Source organism: Neodiprion fabricii, chromosome 3 (genome assembly GCF_021155785.1).
Source record: "Neodiprion fabricii isolate iyNeoFabr1 chromosome 3, iyNeoFabr1.1, whole genome shotgun sequence".
In the NCBI taxonomy this organism is placed as follows: domain Eukaryota; kingdom Metazoa; phylum Arthropoda; class Insecta; order Hymenoptera; family Diprionidae; genus Neodiprion; species Neodiprion fabricii.
This window is the reverse complement of record NC_060241.1, coordinates 32,141,393-32,164,533: the sequence shown is the minus strand read 5'-3', so window position 1 is coordinate 32,164,533 and position 23,141 is coordinate 32,141,393. Positions and strand designations below refer to the sequence as shown.

The 23,141-nt window shown below is 41.3% G+C and overlaps 2 protein-coding genes across 2 annotated transcripts in view; both read right to left on the bottom strand.

The window, feature by feature from the left end:
* Window positions 1–23,141, bottom strand: part of LOC124178315 (mucin-5AC-like) — a 91,702-nt gene that overhangs the window by 58,760 nt on the left and 9,801 nt on the right. The window lies entirely within an intron of this gene.
* LOC124178990 lies at window positions 1,231–23,138 on the bottom strand. Its single transcript, XM_046562895.1, has 3 exons — window positions 16,517–23,138; window positions 12,987–12,992; window positions 1,231–1,241 (listed from the first exon to the last, which is right to left on the bottom strand). The coding sequence occupies exon 1, from the start codon at window positions 21,735–21,737 to the stop codon at window positions 18,360–18,362; it is 3,378 nt and encodes a 1,125-aa protein (XP_046418851.1). The 5' UTR covers window positions 21,738–23,138; the 3' UTR covers window positions 1,231–1,241; window positions 12,987–12,992; window positions 16,517–18,359.

Genomic DNA, 23,141 nt, shown 5'->3' with positions numbered 1-23,141 from the left:
ATTTTTCACAAAATCATACGGCAAGTCCGACAATGAGATTTCCAATAATTGAACTCCTTTACAAAATACTTGATTTTCATGTTATAACTATTCGAAAATACGAAATGAAAAATCGATATGAAACAGTGAGACACGGCGGGTGATTATCAAGGCCTATAAAAGACAGGCAATTAAGCGTCGTAGAAAAAAGTCCAAAGCTCATTGTCAGAAGATTCCGTCTCCACAGCAACGTAAAGAAATCCCCATCACAAGTAATATAGCAAAACATTATACGTATTACATAACATAATTTCAATTGGAATCTCTCAACGTCTGCGGGGTTGCTCGCCGTAGCAGCAACACACAAGCCTCTCCGCTATTAACGAGCTATAACCGCCTATCTAGCCACCTCTGATTTGATTGGCCAGCGTAAATTGTTAAACCAGGAACTTCGAATTACGTAATCATCGCGTTACGCGTCTCGTAATAACCGAGACACGTGTTCGCCGGTTCAGATCCTGGAAGCGTTCGTTTCGCCGGTTAAATTACAAGGATTAAACCAAGTCCCCGGGCTCGTACATGATAAATGCGAAATCCAGATAACCAGAAAGTGTAAGCTGATAAGAAGGCTAAATGAATTTTCCTCGCGAACAAGGAGTTGGTCATTTATTTACAAAAACAAAAAAAAGAAAATAAAAAAAGACGTACCGTATCGCCAATTATAAATCTGAATTCCTCCCGATCGTATTGGCATCCGAAGATACGTGCGAAACGGCATGTACCGTAGAACGGTAAGTGCAGCGCAACGTTTAACCGAGTGCGCGGGGGGTCGATAGGGTTTGAAAAATTAAAAGTAGCGCGTCTAGGTGCCTCCCTCCCCCCTCCTTTCGGCGACCCGCGGAACCTCCCGTCGTCCTTCCCGGGGATTCCGGGGTCGGGAGGAGCTGGCAACGCCGCGGATTGATCAAGACGCCACGCGGCCGGGTCGAAGTGGCGGGGGTTACCCGGGGACAAGGCGCATGCGCGGGTGACGATCGGTCCGCGTGCGTCTTGCGTCGTAACCGCCCCGTGCTTGCAGCGGCGAACGAGCCCTCCAAAGGCGCATTCTTCACCTGGAGAAAGCCAACGGGAGGAGGAGGAGGAAGAGGAGGAAGAGAAGGAGGAAGAAGAAGAAGAAGAAGACGAAGACGAAGAAGAAGAGGAGGATGAGGAAGAAGCGCGGACCGATCCTCCGCGTCCCGTCCGACAGCAACGGCGCTCTTCTACCTCGGTATACGCGAGAAATCCTCGAAAACACGGGAGGAGGTGCAGGTAAGGAGTGCGAGCGAAACTCTTTCTCTGATTTTCACATTTCACGCGTAAGTATCGTGATTTATTCGCAAGAGATACAGAGAGAGGGAAAGAGAGACGAACGGTAAAGGTTAAACGGTCCTCCTCCTCCTCCTCCTCCTCCACCGCTGCCGTCTCCTCCTCTTCCTCTTCCTCCTCCTCTTCGTCTTTCCACTCCTTCTTCTCCGCGTCGTCGTCGTGAGGCAAATGATACGAAAATAGGTGCAAGCCGAGAGTACAGCGCAGCGAGCAGCAGCAGCAGCAGCAGCAGCAAACGGCGACAAGTATCACCGGCGGTAACTGTCATCGTCCGGTGTGTATGTGGTTGGGCGGAGAGACAAACGCGACGAGGTTTTAAACATTGCAACACCGCAGCGTACGATATTTTTAGGACGGTTTATACGGCGATCGGTAATCCGACCGAGCGACAATCCGAACGCTTTCGCCTTCGACGATTTTACGTGTGAAACGTTGTCGATTTTTAGCATGTTTCAACCATGCCGTTGAACGTTGAAGAAAAAGTAACCGCTCCGACGGTGCAAGTACGCGAGTAAGAAAAACAACCGCCTAAATCGTATCCGTACATCCCGTACTAGTCAGACAGTCTCTAGACGTTGAACATTGGAACCAGGATCTCGTAACGATTTATTACAAGGTTTAGGAATAGAAAAATAGCTAAACAGCTGTGGAAAAACTCCTGAACATCGACACCAATCACAAATCATATGTAATACTCGTTAAAGGACAATGGGAAAACGAATTTATTTTCTTTGTTACGAAACCAACATTGTGGTCTCGTTTTGTCAATGATTACTCTGAATTCGCCTCGACACGGAAAGCGGTGAAAGGTTCGCGGGAGGAAACGACTAAAATAAAAACAAATCGCGTGTTATACTCTGATAGGATGTTGATGGCGGCGTTTTCTTCAGGGGGTCAGGAAAGCGCAACGCTTTCGACGATCTCACCAAGGGCACAGATCGGCGCGCGCGGGAAAAATGACTAACCATGGCACCGTCGTCGTGTCCGTACCGTATATAACGACTGATCGCTCCTAATTTATAACCACCGTGTACCGTTCGCGCTCAGGGTTTCACTCCTAGAAAATAGCGCCAAGTGTAAATCCTCCCTCATCTCGTTCAGCGTAATAATAATAATAATAATAATAATAATAATAATAATAAATCTCATCGGCTTTTCGGATGTCCTTGTATATTCTCATATTCCAACGTAACGAATAATTGGAATCCTAAAGATCTTTTCTCCAGATTCCGAGTAACTTATACCCGCGGCAACAGCTTACATACCTACATACCTAATTATAAGAACCAAGTTCTAATTGGATCACGGCGCGTTTTGGCGACGTTATATATTTTTTACGGTATTCGGACAGCTCCAGAGTTGAGAATATCTTCTCTTGTTCATTCTCTGCCCAGCTGATCTGAAGCAAAAGATGTCGAAGAAAACGACGAGTAAAAAAAACAAACAAAAAACACCAATTCCGCGAACCACAAAATAATTGCATAAGCCTTGGGGTTCTGCCACAACGCTGAAGTTGAAGCTGCACAGCTCAACGATTTCCGTAAAAACGAGCAAGTTGGAAAACGATTGACAAAATGAATCACGACGATCGACAAAAAAAATGAAACGGTCTACGAGACATTTGTACCTACAGATATACGTAGCACGAATCCTAGTCCTTCGGAGCGAGACTGCAGGACTCGCGCCGATAGTTGGCAACGCCGAACACCGTCAACGAGTCACGATGTACATCTACACCGTATACACTTATACGTGGGAGTGCATGTTTTCACACCGAAATGGAAAGGCAATGCTCGTACAGAGCTGTTTACAAGGGCGCACGGCAGCGGATAGAGTAAGGAGGAACAAAATAAGGACGAGAGGAAGAAGAGGAGGAGAAGCAGAGGTAGCGGGAGAGCGAGGATGCACCCAAGTGTGGATCGCTTCGTGGTTCCGCGGTGGTTCTACGTCCGTAGGTGTAGAACACACGGATTCTATCCATCCGCTGCACAGTGTCGATGGCGGTGGGGAAAGATCACGGAAAGACTAGAAGAGGTAACACGCGGGCAGATGGCGTTGCCAGGCGGAGGGGGGATAAGGATTCGGTCACTGACACCAGGACAGCCACTGCGTTCCCGCGTCTCATTCACGGCCACCCGAGCACCACCTACCGATATCATCTAGCGCTCTCTCTTTCTCTCCCTCCCTTCCTCCCTCAAAAGCCCTCACTCGCCCTCTCTCTCCCTGCCTGCTCTATCCATCTATTTATCTATCTCCCTGCCTACCTGCGTGTGTACGCCTAACCACTCGCCCGACGTCAAGTTCTCCACTCTATTTTTTTCTCTCTCTCTCTCTCTCTCTCTCTGGCCCTCTGCCTCTCTCTGAAGCGCGTTAATGAATTTGCCGCGATTATATAAAAGTTTCAGTATTGTAAACAAGCAGCCGCGCGAACCGTTATCGAATTTCAAATAATCGATCCTGGCTGTTTGAATTCTTATTTTTATTATATAGTTTTATACGACAAAGATGGTTAAGCTGGTTAGGTACTGTGAAACGTTGAAGAATAATAAAAAATCACAAGCCGTTATCTCAGTCGCCCGCCGCCACGTGGATCTTGGTTTAAAACAAAATGGCAGATAAAACGTGACTTTGGTATGATAGGTACAAGTGTGCTGAATTGTGTTCTTTATCTAGACCGTTAATTCCATAATTTTCTTTCTCTTTAGTTTATATCATATGAAAAAAAGCTTAATGGTGATATTTTTGTTTGTTTGTTTTTGCAGGGATGCGAAATTCGCCAAGATTTAAAAAACGGTAAGGTAAAAGAAAAATAACATGGAATCAGCGGAACCCGACCTCGGGAGACGATCGAATCGTGACGAAGTCTCGGCGTGTCGAGTGCTGCAAAAGAAGTGAAGTTTCGTGCGCGGCGAAGAGTCAGTATTCAGTCTTGCACGTGTTTCGTAGCTGACTCTGTAAATTGCAGTATCGTGTCCAAGAGTCACTGACCTAAGAAAGCGCGGGAACCGAGCAGCGAGACCCAGCGCTGACTACGTATCCACCTTCCATGTACCTTCTATGCTCCATGTACAGTGAGACTTCTCTTGACGGACAATTGAGAAACCCCCGGTAGAAAAGCATTGCCTCTAATGAGAAATATACCTCCTAATAACGGACGCGGACACTACCGGGGCTGCATATTTCCATGAAAAAACTCCTTCATAGCGGACACTATTGCAAAATTTTCAATTTGTCCATTGTTTTCCGATCTCTTGGCTGTAATGTGCCGTCGCGCAGGCTGAAGACTGCTGACCAAACATGTTCTTAACGGTCATGGCTTGTCCGCAACTCTGGCTGTTGCGCGCTAGTTTGCAGTGGCTTGGACATATCGGTACAACATTTGGTGCGTATGCGTCAACTTGTCGCAAAAAAGGAAACGGTTGACTATAAAAGACAAAATCGAAGTTGTTAAAATTTTGAAAGCGTGGGCGGCAAATAAAAATCAAGAAAGTAAGAGATCATTTGTTAAGACCCAGGGACTTGCGGTTGACAATCTGCAGTACGATTGGTTTTGCCGAGCAAGGGCTGACAATGTTCCTCTTTCTGGAACTAGAAACGAACATTACTCCTCAATCTGAGCTAAATGAACTCTTACATGAATTTGGAGGCGCTGGAATCGATTATGCAGAGCTTGATGATTTTCTAAAAACGGAGGATACAACCATGGATGTCAGTCAACTACTTAGATCTGCGAGTGACGAAGTCACATCTGATATTACAGAAGACGACGAAGAGGATAGAGCATCGTGTAACAACGAACCCGAACCGGTTATTACAAGTACGACTGCTTTGGACCACATAGAAAAATTGAAACGTTATTTTCTATACGAAGAAGATGTCGACGGGCTAAATCTAATATCTGAAGTTAAAATGGAATTTGAAAAAATAATACAAACTGCTAAAAAACGAACCAAAATTATTGATTTTTTCAAGTCCTAACGAGTAAACACAAACACACACGTCCACGTATACATAAGGATGTAACGTATGATCGTACATGTACCTCTAACGAAATTGTTCTATTTTAAGTTTATTACACATATATTCTATTTTATGTTCTATTATAAATCAAGTGCTGTTTATATATTTCAAATTCCGTATAGGTAATATTAAAATATTACATGTCGTATGTACGTACATTTTTATATTCAATAAAATACAGCAAATTTGTGCAATAAAAATGAGCTATTTTTTGAATAACGGAGACTTCCGGTCCCGAAGATGTCCGTCGTTGGCAAGTTTCATTGTAGAACAAAAAAGACTAGATCGCAAGCCAACTGAAACAACAACTATAGTTGCTTGTTCGCAGAAGAGCAGCGCGTAAAACATAGGCATTAACATCGGTGTACGGTAGGTATAACAATGCATATTACAGATCTACGCATCCACCTATGTGAAATACACGTCACATAACCACATCGCTTGCCTAGGAATAGAAATGAAAACTCGTTATAGCGCAGTCATCGCGCAACAAGGTTATACAACGAACATTCACAACGAGGGTGGAGTCGTAGAATTTTGAACCGAATATTCCCTACGGCGAGGAGGGTCGTCGTCGGTCGGGAGATAAGATACCGGAAAAGCTGACGAGCAGCGGTGGCAGGGGTCCCCGTATCCCCTCGTCGTAATCGGGTAGTGTGACGTAACTATTTTCTCCATTATGAAAGACTTGCCACAAGCGCAAAACAGTAGATGTGTGCAATCACAGGGTACATCTAAATTTCCATACGATTTTCCGAACGAATTGTTTCATCAAATACAGGCTATACGCATCGCTGATTCCATATTATACAGACAGAGGATCCAGGGAATGTAACGCAACCGCATGATTTGTGAAATATCGAAACTCGGATGATACGCATAACGATTAGGCTGCGCATAATCCGAGTCCAGCTAGAAAAAAGTCAAGCACTTTGAACGCAGCAAGCGGAGATGATAAATTTTACAACACGTTCTACGTGGCCAATCTTTTTCTCGTGTAGGAAAGAAAGGAAGAAAAAGAAACTGCAGTCGAACAAGTGTCGCACAAGAGGCACCGAGCTATCATATACCCTTTGACGCGTTAATTGCTGCGCTCAGGTTTCTATTGTTTCGTACTCCATTTGTACCTACACGAGGTTTGAATTTCAATTGCAACGTAAACGAGGTACGAGGAATTCTTCGGTACGCGCGAAACTGTTGCCTGCGTATTTCTACGTTACGTGTAACATGTTTGACTAATTGTTAGTTTCCAATTTTCCAGCAACACCGTAAATTTTCATCCCTCCGCGCTCAACCTCGTCGGACACAAATTCGCATGGTTTATAATCCGCCGTATAAAGTGTACATAGAAAACTTTCGTAGTACGTAGATATACCCAAAACGTCAGATATGAAAAAGTGAAAATACGCGGTGTGATAACAATATTTTCGTAAAACAATTAGGCTGCAATTTTTCTACGTCATTTTCAGAAAGACAAAACATTTGTAAAGCCTGGAACATTTTCAACTTCGAAACGTATATACATATAGCTTTATATACTTATACACATATACACATATATAAGCGGTGGCAAAAAGTTTGATGAAATTCTACGAAGAACGTTAAATGTTGAATACAGCCGTCGTCGTTCCGTCGCATCGTACTGTGGTTTACGCATTTTTTTTTTTATAACATACAGGATAGACATTCGTGCGATTCAAAATGTAAAAAAAAACAATAAAAACTCTTTATCGCGCATGTTCAGACGTCGAATTTATCATTGAAATTACAAGTTGTAATAACTCATAAACTTGTCCCAGTATATAAAGTAATAGTCTTTTGCTCGTCAGCAGATAAACGCGCTTCCTTCGTCGACGGACGTGACGCGGCTGATTAAAAATCATCATACGATGACACTCGATCAGTGACAGAGTATAATAATTACAATCCTTTTCCCCGAATTCATATTTAATACACAATAAGTAACTTTCATAAGTTTTGTCATCCTAGGTTCGATAAACCGAAGAAATTTCTGATCTGATAGATTGCATTTCCAACTTTGCTCAAAAACGATCATTATAGTATTAAAAAAAAATTAAAAATACAGATTCGAAATTTCCCACCCCGTATAAACCAGCTGAGCACGAGGAGCGGAACACTGTAGGTAAAGTAATCCTTCTCCGAGACTTCGTATCTACTTTTTCTCCAAGGAAGTGTACGATATAAGATCCTGGCAAGGAAGCTAGCTGGTGGCAACTTCCTGGTGCAGGTTCCTCGGGGGAGCGATTGCCGCGATATCTGAACGTAGCAGCGAACTTTCACCCGCGGCAATGGACCGTGGAGTCTCTGACGATCGGACTGACGTTTGCTCGTCCCCCACAAATTGCTCTCGTAACCAGGCAGCGCACCAAGCTTACAGAAATATAGCTCGAGAACGTCGACGCGCGTCATCCCCGACACTTGTTCAATTCGGGGTAAAGCGGATAAAGCGAAATAAAGAGAGAGAGAGAAAGAGGGAGAGAGGGAGAGAGAGAGAGAAAAAAAAGGTAAGGAACAAGCAGAGTAAAGTAGAAACGACCCGTCCAACATCCTCCACAGTCATTAAACAAGCTTTGTTACAGCGACTCTGTTCGGATTGCAATTAGGCTAATTAGACGGCGTTATAATGCAACAATATACAGGTGACCCGATTCTTTTGAACCCTTTATTATTCGTTCATTCTTCACTTCTGAACTGCGTAAAATTATATACGTAAAGATATAAAAGGAGCATGAGGAGTTTAAGATGTTCTTTTACATTGCATGGCAGAGAAATCAGGATATGAAAAACGATAAAAACTGCTGATTTTTCAATCTAGATTTTAAAACTCGCCAAGTGTAGTTGTTGAGTGTGTAAATCCAACTAATTACGAAATATTTTGGTACTTTAATTCGAAGAAATAACGAATAGTAGAAAACCGTTGACAAAACAGCGCGCCAGTTATTCCATGAAGCATTGGTATAAATGGAAAGGTTTTCCAAAGTTTCGGTAACACAGCGAAAGTTCGTTCCTCGCTTCGAACAACACGTGGGCTAATTGCGATAGTATAACCAATCAACCCGCTGGTGTTAAAATGGAAACTCATCGAACCGACAAACAGTGTTTACCGTTGACTGCATACCGAGAGAACAGAATTGTTGAATATATTCTGTACGAACTAGTTCGTTAGAGATATTATAGAAGTCCAAAAACAAAAAAAAAAAAAAAACCGAAAAACGGAAATAAAACCCGGTCAGTTCTCACTGTTCGTAAAATCAGAAACATCATTCATATCCACGAAAAAATATGGAACGACAAAATGTTCCAACATCACTTTGTTAAACCTGAAGAATTATTTCTCGGTCCTACAGCTCGACGCAGCAAACAGAGCAACATGTATACTCGTATGTATTTGACATCAGGCAGACAGACACAGAATCCGCTTATATCACACACGTATAAATACGAGTAGATAGCACGTGCCACGGACACCTGTGGGATTAGCTTTACGCAAGTAAGTATAGACAGAGGTAAGACGACTTGAATTGTCAAATTTCACAAGCTCACTGTCCGACTAGAGCCCTGGATATAAGTTACAAATCAGGTATCAATCAAATCCGAAGCGGAGTATTAAGTTTACGTATAATACGGTAAAAAAAAAAAAAAAAAAAACGCGGTTATGAAAGAAAAAGTGAAAAAAGTTGTGTGGCTTCGTATCAGATTGTTGTGGTAGATTAGAGAAAGGAAACGCGATGAGATTATCGATCAGATCTGTTACCCCGTTAACATCTTTGTTAAAAGAAAACGGAAACCGGGATACAAGCTCAAGTACGGTCATATGACGAATTACGATCCTTTGGAAACTACTACGTTAAAAAGATACTTTCTTTCCACGTATACCGCGTAACAGTACAAATTGCCGATCGGATAATGAGATAATCTCGACACTGAATATGCGTCACCGAATCAAAGGTTTCAACAACGAGAAAACTCTAGAGACTTGATAACAATAAAATAGCCTGATATCTTCCAACCTCACAAAATATCACAAAATCATTTAATGACAACCATGCGAGACACTCCCTGAAAGATTAGAAGCGAAGATTCAACGCGTGTCAACTTTGAAATTGGACTGATTCACGTGTCGAACATAGCGAAGTTTTCGAGGTTGGAAAGCATCGAGTCGTAAATGAAACCGCATGTAACTGCAGAGCCGAAGCACAACGAATTTTGACAGCGGCCGCACCTGACTTGCAAGGCGATTATACGCTGCGCATATGGGTTGGTAGTAATGAAAGAGAAGAGTGTGGGTTCAGGATATAACGGTATAGAATAATTAGATATCGACAGCGTGCAGCAACCCTATTAGTTTCCAGAAAAAGAAGAAGAACTGATTGTGAGCGGTGATATTTCAGAGTGTTCGGTGTGTCTCCATGTGTGCGCGTCTGCCTGTAGATGGACGAAAATAGAGGTGTTTCCTCTCATCTCCTCCCTCTGTCGCTCTCGCTTTTGCTGAAAACTGAATCGAAGAAGGTGTCGGTCGGGAGATAGGAAATTGATATCCGCGCCCAGGTATAAGGCAAGCACACGCACGCACACACGCAAACACACTCTCGCACACATGTTACAGGTATGGAATCACTCCCGCCCGACTCTCGAGCTCCACCCACACCGGGTGGTTGCCTACGCTGAATATATCACTACAAAGAGACAGGAACCTAGTTCACTAGTGTACAGATCCGTAGAGAGGGATGCCCGGGGGAGGGGGGGGGTTGTGTATTTCTCGCACACGATTCCAAAACGCGGATTGGCAGATTCCTAAAAAGATTGTTGGCGCGCAAGTCGGTGCCGCTCTATACGCGGATGCCCCATGACTGTACAAGGTGTATGTATATGGGGCAAGAAGAAACGTGTCGCACGCGATTACTACCCCCCCCCCTCCTCCCGCCCTCATTCGAACCGTCTATTTTCTTTTTCTTCTTCTTCTTTCTCTTTTTCTTACGCTCCTTCTCCGCGGTGATTATCCTTCCGGTGAATCCACGGCAACGCGGCGACGCGGCTTCTCGATTGTCTCGAAACCGGGTAAGATAATGGAGGATGGGATCTGACGTCACGACGACATCGTCACATGTTTCTGGTCTAACGTATCGGGCAGGGTCGCATCCCTTTCCGCCCGTTTCCTGTCTCGCTCCTTCCGCCCGTATCCTCGCCCATACACCTTCGATTCGCGTCGACGAGATTCAAAGGGCAGCCAAGGACGTTCGCGTGTACGACGATGTCGACCGTAGTTCATCCTTTGCCCGCCCATTTTGTGTCAATTTTTATGTCACTTCTACGTTGGAACTCAAAGAAGAGAAACGCGCACCGCCAACAGACGAGGACGGCCTTTGGATTCAAAGCCAGAATTCGTGCGTCGTGCGGGGACCGAATCAAATTTTACCAATTTCAGATGGTGGTGAGGCGAATAAAAGGGGTGTCGAGTTTGAAGCTTTTTTCAGTAACGCAGCCGCGATCGAAGCTCGTTCGGTTTGCGGATTGATTTGCTTCTTCCTTGACGTAGGAAAGAAATCATAGGGTAGTAAATTGTTACGTTCCAACGATCGAACGACTTCGACATACGTCGTACGAACCTCCGACAAACCGGGACAAAAGTGACGTTCGTTCGTTTGTAATTATTAACGAGACCCTGCATCGGCGTGCATCATACACACACACATATATATATATATCGATTGCAAAATATTCCACGACGAAATTTACTTCGAGATCACAAACGGTAAACTACACTTGAGTTTCCACTGCAAGATTAAAAAAGAAAAACCTCAATAAGAAAAACGAAATTACGAATCATGATCTTTCACTCCGAGTTGTACCGCATGGATCTACAACCTCGAAGTCAGTTATGAACAACGTTCAAGGGGATACCAGAATGAATAATGACGTTCGGAATTTGTTGAAAAACTATAAGATTCAAATCTCTCGAACTACGGTGGGCAATGTTAGGTGTAGAAAGATGTCGACGTTTTTCTTCGAGCCAGAGGGTAGAAGATACGACAGGTTGGTGTCCATTGAGCATGCGCGTCGAAGTAAACCCGTTCATCGAGTGGTTCCTTTCCTTGCCCTCTCCCTTCCCTTTTGCCTTGCCATTCTATAACCTCTTTCCGAAATCAGCTCCTGTTAGTGTACCTTCGGCGCCTTCCGCAACTCGTGACACGCGAACACGCGCTCACCTAGGCTGGGTTGGATTGGGTTAGCCGAGCCTAACCTAACCTGAACTCCGCGTAAGCAATTTCTTAAATTACCTGTAGATACGACTGGTATACGTGGATCTCGGGTCATCGAGCAGCTATTTAAGGATAGCAGTGACCAGGACATTGCCTGTGCGCGCAGGTTCCATTCTTTTTTTCCTTTCCATTTTGCTTTCCCTCTCTCCCTTTCTCTTTATCGCTCTCTCTTTGGCGTTTTTCTTAATTATAGTTTTCTCGTACCGAATGTTACACTGTACGTAGACGCGTCAAACCTTTGAGCCTCAAAAATATCAGGATAAAAAGAATGTGATCGATGATATTCCAGACTTTGACCCGACGAATTTAAAGACACTTAAATTTTGAAAATCTATCAACTCACGCAAACGTGTGACCCTGATAACGAGACGTGGCTTTACCGTCATACATCGAAAAAGTTACATCCGACTATAACACGACGGGATCCGAAGCAAGAAATCTTGGCTCTTGAATTTTAGGTTCTAGCAAAAATGTTGCCGAGTGACGGAAAACCAGAGTAACAAACGTTAATCCACGATACCAAAGTACGTTGGAATGACCGCTGAGACGCGGGAAAAAAAAAACAAAGCTCCAGTAAATGCGTACAAAAATTTCCGTTTCAATTCAGGCAGCAGCGACAACCTCGTATAACAGTGAACAAGAGCAGCTGTTGAAAATTTTCAAATGCACGTATATATATATATATATATATATATACACAGGTAATATTGCGAGTAAAACTTTTCCCCTCCTTTACTTCTCACCCTCTCGTATTTTCTGTACACACATTTAGGCATGCGGCCGTAGCAACAGTCCGTAGGTACCTTACCACACCATAGCATCGAGAGAATGGCGCGTTGTCGTGTATTATATTGTAAGATATACTAATACGTGGTACAGTAGTCCCTGCGCCTAGTTTATAACGACTACCGTACAACTGCCGGGGTATGTAATGTACTGGACACGATAATTGGTCGTTGAGCTGTTGCGCGGCTAAATCTCAGAGTAAAATTATAACGGTACGAGCTGAATGGAAGTGTCCGCGCGATATAAAAAAAAAAGTACAACGAAATATGTAGAGCAAAAGTTTTACCAAATCGGTCAAATTTTTATAAAGAAGGGGGACAGAAAACGGTAAACCTTCTTATTCGATCCTGCCATGGTGTTGCGTTGGTAAGAGACGCGTATAGGTCGAGCTGTGCGGCTCTCGTAGTTTCGGAACAGTTGGGGTCCTTTAAGCCTGGTGTTGTGGAACTAGATATGAAACCGTATATATTATATATATACCCGCACTTATATTATACGGATACACGTTTAACAGTGACAGCTGATGCAAGCTGTTCGAGATAAGCAGATAACCCGATACTATCGCATATCGCGTTCCGCCGACACGTTGCTCGACGATAAGTTGCCTCTCCGGGTGAATTTGACGTCATTACATACATTACGTGTGTCGGTGCAGGTAACGTCTCGGAATTCCGCGGTGAAAGACTAACATTTCGATTGGCGGTTGTTTATGTTTGAAATGAAAAACGATGTATTTTTCCCCGTCGCCGTAAAATATTTTCTTAGAAAATATTTTATTTCATTGTGAGTATAATATATATATATATATATATATATATATATATATATATATATATATATATATATATATATATATCACGTATGCGGCATACATAAACAAAAACTATTCTCGCATACCAAATTTACAGAAATTCGTTCGTCCATTGGGTGTAAATAAATTGATAACGTCATCAAGGTGAACTGTGCGTTGTAGGAGCCGAAATGTACAATTGATTTCTTACATTATACATAATTGGCTCCTAGAGTTTCGTTTGTTACATACAAAAATGGATGAATTTGAAATTCGTCTAATCCAATTATGAACTGTATGAATTAGAAGGCAATATTTCTGCAATATTATGTCGTTCAAATAAAAGGAAATTTTTCCATGTTACATAATTCATTCCATATAAGACCGAAGATGCGCGTTTAGATGTAATTTCCGTCGATAAAGTTCTACACAATTGTTTCCACAGAAATTATCAAACGGCAATATCACACCGCACGTAAACTTTGATATTTTGATACTATTAATGCAGATACAATTAATAATCTGTACGTACTGCTGATACGACAAGCCGTCAACTGGTAAAGTATAACCTAGATGTTGAGTGACAGACTTATTACACCGTCAGGTCAGGAGCTAATTGTAAGGAATACTGACGGTGTTGCGGCTTCATCTTATGCAAATGCAGTACATGGAGGAAGAAATAAGAATTAACGATCATGTAAGAGCCGCGAGAATAATCAACCCTCACTCCTTTGATAAAATGATAATAACAGCGTATTGTTTGCTAGTTTACTTCCGTCGTTGGGACTCATTAATATTTTACATAGGCATGTATCCACCGGCTTCATCGAATTTCAAGGTACCGTATATACGTAAGAGAGAGCCAGTCTGTTTGCACAAGGACCCCGATCCCAGTATTTGACAATGGTCTTCCCTCAACTTTGGGACCAATTTCGAATATACACATGAAAATGTTTGCCGCAATTGACCTCTGCAAACACATTGGCGTCCTGAAATTTTTCTTCAGAGTTTAGTTACAGTTGGTTGGTTGGTCAATCGATAGGCATAAACAATATTTTCAATCGCACGGTTTGCAACGTTGCTTATACAGATTCTGCAGCAAGGATCCCCCTCCTAGCTAAGATGAGAAGGAGAAAAAAAAATATATATTTTTTTACTAGACTCTCGACGAATGGATCGCAATATCCGTAGCAAAGAAATGATAAAAACACTCCTTTCTACAGCATGATTTTGTTACTTTCACAATAGAGAGTCGACGAGCCGTTACAGAGAAGATGATCGGCGAGATGCAGAGCAAGCGTGGGCAGCGCTATCCGCTTTAACGGTACTATCTAACAGCAATTGCAAATCTCTTCTTCGAAGTATATATACTAAAGCGCGAGACGGGTGAGTATAAACACAAAAGCCTCAAGGTCAATTCGATAATCGTTATCGCAATGCCTCTTCCTGATGTACAGGAATCGCGCAAGCTTTCCAAACACTCTGTTCACAGACTCGATGAACGACAATTGTCCAATCGCAATAAAGTTCGTAATTAGAGTAAACGATTTGAAAAGTAAAAATCTCGACATCCCGGAACGATCAAATTAGTCGATATACAAGTTTTAATGGAAAGGTTTTCAAACGGAAGAATGACTCGGAAGTTACTCGACGCGATACATCGCCGAAGACGAGAAAGAATATAATTACTTTGCCGATAGCGTGAATTTTTATCAGGCTGAAGTTTCCAGCGTTACCTACTGTAACGATGCGTCTTTAGAAAAACCGGTTACTTTGCAACATTGGTATTGCCTGAAATTTAACAAGCCGTTAACAAATCATAAACGAGCTAAAATTTTGTAAATTCAATTTCTTCGGTTATTCTAAATGTGAAAAATAGTAATATTTCCGTTTCCGTTGGTCGTCGATCGCCTGCGTCGCGTCGCATCTTCAAAGAACCAAGAGACGTGCGTCGGTTCCGTCACGGTAATGTACTGCTGCCTGGACAATGAAGAATCAAGATATCCAAACTCCCACCAAGCGAGGGGTCCAAGCGACAGCCTAGACCATGCTAGGCTAGGCTAGGCTAGGCTAGGCTTAGGTTAGGGCAAAACCCGGCGTAGCCCGGGTCGGGGCCGTTCAGCTGTTGCTGCCGCCTCTGCTTGGTGCAGTCAGTTCGAATCGATCCCGGAGGAACCCCCGGTTGGTTCGTGCGACACGCGACAGACACTCCTGCACAATTCCATAACGTCCATAGCAGCGCCGACTTTCCCCGTCTTGATATTATAAGCCGCACGCACCCTTGGCCTTTGCTCGGCGTCGGTGAAAACGACAATTATTGTAAAATGAGGGAGCGAATAGCGAGCGAGATGTCAACGGAGTAGCAAGCTCAAATTCTGCATTTTCTTATTTGAATATATAATTTGGCAGTGATTTAATTCTTATTTTCAACACTCGGAGCGAAATCGTTTTTGCAAACTTTTGCAATGTCATTGCGCCCTTATCGCGAGATTATTGATAATTGAAATGAAGGAGTTTCGTTCTTTTTCGAAAGAAATAAGAAAACGAGAAAAGCGAAGCGAACACGCGGGCAATTATGCATCACGTACAGCATTTTCATGTATTTTCCTCACTCTCCCCTTGCCGAAAAAACAAATTCCGTGACATTTCTAATTCTTGCTTTGATCTGAATTTCCATAATATTTACAGATTTTTTCACCAAATTTTGCGTAGAACGACTGCGGACTGGACGTGATAAGGTGGTATAACTAAAGTGAGGTACCTGCAACGCCTAAGGAAGGATCGAGTCGCCATCCGGTCAGCCCACGAACGGACGAAAAAGTTCAGAAGGCGACGTCCACGACCGCGAAGCAGTTTCTACCACGCCGAGCGGATTGAACCGGTCTCTCTTCGCGTCTCTCTTATTTTCTATTCCTCTCCTTCTCTCTTTTGCTTTCTCGAGCGAACGGACGAACCGTTCGTGAAGGAACTAGTCTCGTCGACACCGCATCATCGTCGTCGTTCTTTCTCTCAACCGCAGATGAGGTTTCCCGGAAGATTCGAAAAATTTTATTAAATTTTCAACGAGAAAAGCGAAGAAAAAGCACACGCGGAGAATAACGAAATTATGCGAAATCAGGCGAAGCCTGTTAATGTAATCGGTAACTATTAGCTGTAGAACGAGTGGAATAAATTCAAGGCATACGTATCAAACTCACGAGGTAGGTTTGTACGTTCAAAGGATTCAATCTTACAGATGAAGTAATGTACCGTGACCAAAATAGGAAAAAGGAATTTCTATTAATCAATTTACACGGTAAAAAAATAATACTGAAGTCGAGGATAATCTATAATACCTACTACCGAATAGTTCCCATCTGGAACCTCCTTTTCCTCCCTTGACAAAATTCCCCATCCTCAATATTATCACACATTTATTAATGTTCGTACAGTTACTTATTTATTTATTTATTTGGGGAAACTTATCCGGGGGAATTTTTTGCTGGAGATTTTATCGAGGAGATTTCATCGCAGGGGGATTCGGGACTGTCACCCTATGTACCAAATCCCATTGAAATACCGCATGGGGCAAGTTAGAAAATTCACTGATACCGGGTAATCATTTTTCCCTGCTTGTATAAACAAATGTATTGTGCTGTTTAAAAAAAGGTGGAGCGAAATTGGACTGCGACTGTACCTAATGTATGTCTCAACTTAACACCTTTTCTCCATGTAAATTGAAAATTGATTTGAATTATTATAAAAGCTCCTCAGATAAAATCACCTAGCGTTGATGCAACTTTCTTTTGTTCATCACATTCCAGAGCAAACACGAGCTCAATTACGATCCTACAACCAAACTCTGTTATTGTTGCTATTAATACTAAATACTTATCAGAACCATGTTCTGTTTGCATTTGAACATCTTTAAAATTTAATGCTATACATAAATCTTTCTCATCAGGTTCTATCTCAAGTTTGTCCTTAACGTTATCAGTATTGACATGGACGCGAGCCAGATAATCAAGTTCATTTATTTTTGTTTCAATCTTTTCGACAATTTACTCAATAGTGCCATTAAAACTCGCGCTATTTAGAAATGCGACAAAGTGTTTTATTGGTATTGTAAAAATGGACATGCTTTTTGACGTACTTTAACTCTGACCTTGACCATTGGCCAACTTTGTAAAGTAAGTATCGTTACTTTTATAACTTCACTTACCTTCACTCTATACCCCCACCCTCCAATTGGAGTATTGATCCTCATTCAATTTATTAAATTTAGATTTTGTTATTAATTTTATTGAAATATTAGCTACTATCGGTATGTAACTTTATTTTTCAAAGTTAACCTTTTAACGAGATTCAAAGAGTCTCTTCTTTCTGATGTTCAGAAATATTCTCATTACTTTCAACGAAATCTTTATTCCACACATATTGAAGTACACATAAATTGCATTATCAATAAAAGGCTTACTGCTGGTCCTAACTATAAGAAACTATTTCAAATAATGAAAACTCATTTGAATTGAATCTGCAACAAATCTCTTTGAATCGTCAACTGCATATTTAAATACAAGCTTCAGCTCTTCTATCTGCATCAGAACTTGCAGATTTGTTTGTGCAATTTTTTTGCTTTCTTAACGAGTTAATTTTCATAGCTGCGTCGTTGATTCAATTCATATCCATTTCACTCCAACTTAAATGCACTCCAAAATTACTCTCGCTATGAAACTAAACGGTTGTGAATACCAAATTTAGCCTTGTGACGTGAATATTTTTAGTGTCAATGTGTTTTTGTTTTTTTGCATAATATTACGTTTTGATAAATAAAAACCTTCTGATTCCTACAGTGGCTTTACACTATAAAGTGTATGGTTCCAAAGTATTACCCATAACACATTACAGGTGTCTACAAATGCTTAAGACGGAGCTCTTTGATTTGAATTTGCCTTAGTCTCCTCGATCATCAAACGAATGTTTACTAATCAAGTAATGCATGCGTACTACCAATAATTTAAATAATACAATTATTACTTACGGTAAGAACAGTGATCGAGGGAAATTTATGTTTTGGAATCGGTTGACCTGTCTATAATACAAGGCCACCTATGTTTTCTTATATTATTTTTCTTTACGACACCGAAATTTTGTTGTTATTGAGATGTGTGATCCAAAAATTTAGAAGGAGCTTTCCTAACTTTCTTATACAATATGTCAATCACCTTATTGGAAGGGTTCTCATTTTTTATAAGATTCTTCAAATACTTTGTCTTCTTTCCTGCTTCATCAAAACAAATGTTATGCAATTTCTTAAACGCATTACAAACGTTAAGTCCTATCCTATCCAATATCTGGGCCAAGTTTTTTGGTTCGAATAGTTTTTTCTCGGCTAAGAAGTGATTTAAATAATTTTCTTTACCGAAACAAGATTTATGAAAATTTGTCAAAATGGAAGAAGCATTTTTTCCCGCCATGCATAATATTTTGGACAAATCATTCGGCTGAAAACCAACCTTATGAAAATCATTTAAAAAGTCTGTCTTGTTTCCCGTCTCATCAAAGCAAACATAGTAAAAATCTCTTAAAGCAGAACAAATATTAGCTTTTGCTCCGTGTAATATCTCGGCTAAATGATTAAGGCTGAAACCTTCTTTCCGATCTGCGAAATGATGTAAATACTTTCTTGTTTCTCCTATAAAGCAAAAATCATGAAATTTCACCAAACTATTTACTGCTCCACTCAACATACTACATAAATCACCCGGCGCGAAACCTATTTCAATGAAATCATCTAAAAATTGTGTTGTTTCTCCTTCTTCACCGAAACAAAGAACGTGAAATTTCTTTAAAATAAAGGAAGCACGAACTCCTGCTCCACACAGCGCAGAGGATAAGTTACTTGGCTCGAAACCTGCATTATAAAAATCATCCAAAAGTCGTGTTTTTTTTCCTTTACCATAAAAACAAACACCGTGTAATTTTTCAAAAGCATCTTTGGCATTAGCACCTGCCCCACTCAACATACCGGATAAGCTGTGTATGCTGAAACTTTTCTCCCCATCTTTTCTCCCAATAAAATCCTTCAAATGCTGTTTTTTCTTACCTTTCGCATTAAACCAAACGTCATACAAGTCTTTAAAAGCTTTGACGACATTAGCTCCTGCTCCGCCTAATACACTAGACATGTTGGTAAGGTTTATACCCTCTTTATCTAGATTTTTCAAATATTCTGTTCTATTCCCTTCCACATCGAACCAAAGATTATACAAGTCTTTGAATGCTTTCGCAGCATTGGCTCCTGCTCCGTTTAAAAAATTCGATATTTTTTTCAACTTTATACCTTCTTCTGCCAGGTTTATCAAATATTGTGTCTTATTTCCCGCTGCATCGAACCAAAGATGATACAAGTCTTTGAATGCTTTTGCCGCATTAGCTCCTGCTCCGCACAACATGCTGGACATGTTAATGAGATTTATCTTTCCTTCCTTCAAACTTTTCAAATATTGTGTTTTATTCCCTTTCGCGTCGAACCAAAGGTCATATAAGTCTTTGAAGGCCTTTGCAGCATTAGTTCCTGCCCCGTTCAAAATGCTGGACACGTTAGACGGCTTTACTTCTTCTTGTTCTAGATTCTTTAAATATCGCGTTGTGTTCCCTTCTTCATCAAACCAAATATTGTATAAATCTTTGAAAGCTTTCGCAGCATTAGCTCCTACTCCGTGCAAAATACTGGACACATTGATTAGATTTATTTCCTCTTTTTCCAGATTTTTCAAGTATTGCGTTTTATTTCCTTCAACATCGAACCAAAGATCGTACAAGTCTTTAAATGCTTTTGCAGCACTACCTCCCGCTCCGCTCAAAATGTTGGACATGTTGGTGAGATTTACTTGTTTCCTCTTTAGATTTTTTAAATATTGTGTTTTATTCCCATCTACATCGAACCAAAGATTATACAAATCTTTGAAAGCTTTCGCTGCATTAGTTCCTACCCCGTGCAAAATACTCGACATATTGGTTAGGTTTATTTCCTCTTTTTCTAGATTTTTCAAATATTGCGATTTATTTCCTTCTGCATCAAACCAAAGGTTGTACAAATCTTTAAAAGCTTTTGCAGCGTTAGCTCCTGCTTTACTTATAACACCTGACACTTTAGTTAAACTTATATCGTTTTCCTCCAAAGTTTTTAAATATTGTCTTTTGTTCCCTTTTCCATCAAACCAAATATCATGCAAGTCTTTAAAAGCTTTTGCAGCATTAGTTCCGGCTCCGTTCAAAATACTGGACACATTAGCCAGATCTATTTCTTCTCTTTCTAAATTTTTTAAACATTGCGTTTTATTCCCTTCTACATCAAACCAAAGATCATACAAGTCTTGAAAAGCTTTCGCAGCGTTGCTTCCAGCGCCATTCAAAACGCTGGACATATTGGTTAAATCGATTCCCTCGTTTTCCAGAGCTTCTAAATAACGCGTTTTATTCCCTTTCGCATCGAACCAAAGATCATACAAATCCTTGAAAGCTTTCGCGGCATTGGCTCCTGCTTTACTTAAAATACCGGTTAATTTAGTTAAACTTATTTCTTTCTCCGCTAGAATTTTTAGATACTGCGTTTTGTTCCCTTCCGCATCAAACCAAAGATCATATAAATCTCGAAAAGCCTTAGCAGCATTAATTCTTGCCCCGTTCAAGACACTGGACATATTAGACAGACTTACTCCTTCATTCTCCAGAGCTTTTAAATACTGTGTCTTATTCCCTTTTGCATCAAACCAAAGATCGTACAAATCTTTAAAAGCCTTTGGAGAATTAGCTCCCGCTCTGCTTAACACACTGGACATATTGGATAGATTTATTCCTTCTTTCTCCAAAGTTTTTAAATATTGCGTTTTGTTACCTTCCTTATCAAACCAAAGATCATACAAATCTTTAAAAGCTCTTGCAGCATTAATTCCTGCTCTACTCAAAACACTCGACATATTAGATAAATTTATTCTTTCTTTTTCCAGAGTTTTCAAATATTGTCTTTTATTCCCTTCCTCGTCAAACCAGAGATCGTACAAATCTTTGAAAGCCGTGCCAGCATTGATTCCCGCTCCACTCAACATACTAGACATACTCGATAGATTTATTCCTTCTTTTTCCAAGCTTTTCAAATATTGCTTTTTGTTTCCTTTCTCGTCAAACCAGAGATCAAAGAGACCTCGAAAGGCTTTCGTAGCATTACCTCTAGCTCTATCCAAAATACTGGACACAATGGTTATCTTTATCCCCTCTCTTTTCAACACTTTCAATCTTTCTTCTTTGATCAAATACTCTAGGAACTGATTAAACGCAGGCGTTCCTTCTCTGCCAACCACACTTTTGGCAAATTTAATTTCCTCGTCATTGACGGTACTTAAATCGACACGCGGTCTCTTTGAGGCTACATTACCATTATCTGCGGAAAAACACCTACGTTTACTAGACCTAGAACCGCCAGCTTCAACATTTCGCCCACCTGTAATCCGTGAACAGCTGTAACTTTCCATTTTGCAATACGAAAATACTACAGTATACGTACAAAAAAGCAATTTACTTTTTAATTACTAGCTCTACAAATAAGACTATACGGACAACCGAGGAAGAGTTATTTCCCTAAAACGTGACCCGACCTGTCATTAATCTGAAACGTCCTGTACGACTGAGAACCTCAACCATATAAGGACGTTCGCTGACATCGCGTCGCTGCGGTGTTGCCGCGTTTTTTCCCGCACACTGCGGCTATGCGAGAGTGCAGACGTTGTCGGGCACGTGGGTAAGGAAAGAAAAGAGTGTAAATAAACCAAAAACAAAAAGATACCTAATCGTTTAGAACGTAATCGCCCACGTGGCGGCGGAGATCGTCTGTGTCAATAAACAATCGCCATGATACACCTTCGGTAATTTTCATTTCGTTTGTACTGCACACGATTCGTGTACCGTGAATACTTCTGTCTTTAGATTAGATACAGCGCATGGTAGTCACTCTTCTTATATGGTACTTTAGATTCATGCCGGCCGTGAGATATTGAATGAAAAAATTCAACCCTGACCAGCCTCAACGCAAACGAATTCCAAGGTTGGAAACTAACGCGAATATATAATGTAATTTCGCTCGTACTGACAAGGCTTGGATATGTTTACGTTCGGAATATTTATTATTCGAATACGAGAATGATTCGTGAATTTCGTTAAACGGGAATAGAAAAATAATATGAAGTTGAAGTTTCATCAATGAAAACGATAGAGACAAGATAATCACGACCGAAGGAAGGGGGGGGGGGGGGGGTAATTTGGTAATTGCCCGATGGAATCGTCAAGTTTCATTTCGTCGAGCACTTCACTCGTCTCGTGAGTAAAAAAACTATTCCCCGACTTCAGTATCAAAGTCCTTCCCGATACTTGAAGCTTGACGGTATGTATCCGTTAAATCTTAGTCACCCTGGCAGAGCTTAAACGAATCCATAAATTGAAAAAGTCATACGATCTTTCGTGTATACCGTTGTTACTCCTCAACGTTGGCAGTAGTAGAAGCTTTCGAAAGCAACTATAACGACGAATATACTTGTTCACAACTCGTTTATAAATGAATAAATGAACATTTGCCACGCGGTGTGGCCAGGAGAGTCCAGAGACCAAAGATCGTGAATAAAATTGGGTCGACCGGTGTTTTCCACAAGGTATATATAAATATAAGTCACTGTATCTGGGTAGGCACGACTCTATTGGCGGCGGCGCGGCACGACGTTGGGGGTTTCGAAGCGGGTTGTTCGGAACACGAGGGAGTCGGTGTTGGTGGCGGTGGTTGTGGTGGTTGGTGGTGGTGCTGTTGCAGTTGCTGTTGCTGTTGCTGTTGCCATTGCAGAGTTGCTCGTGCTGAGGTGGGATGGATATGATAGGAAACGTGTTCTACT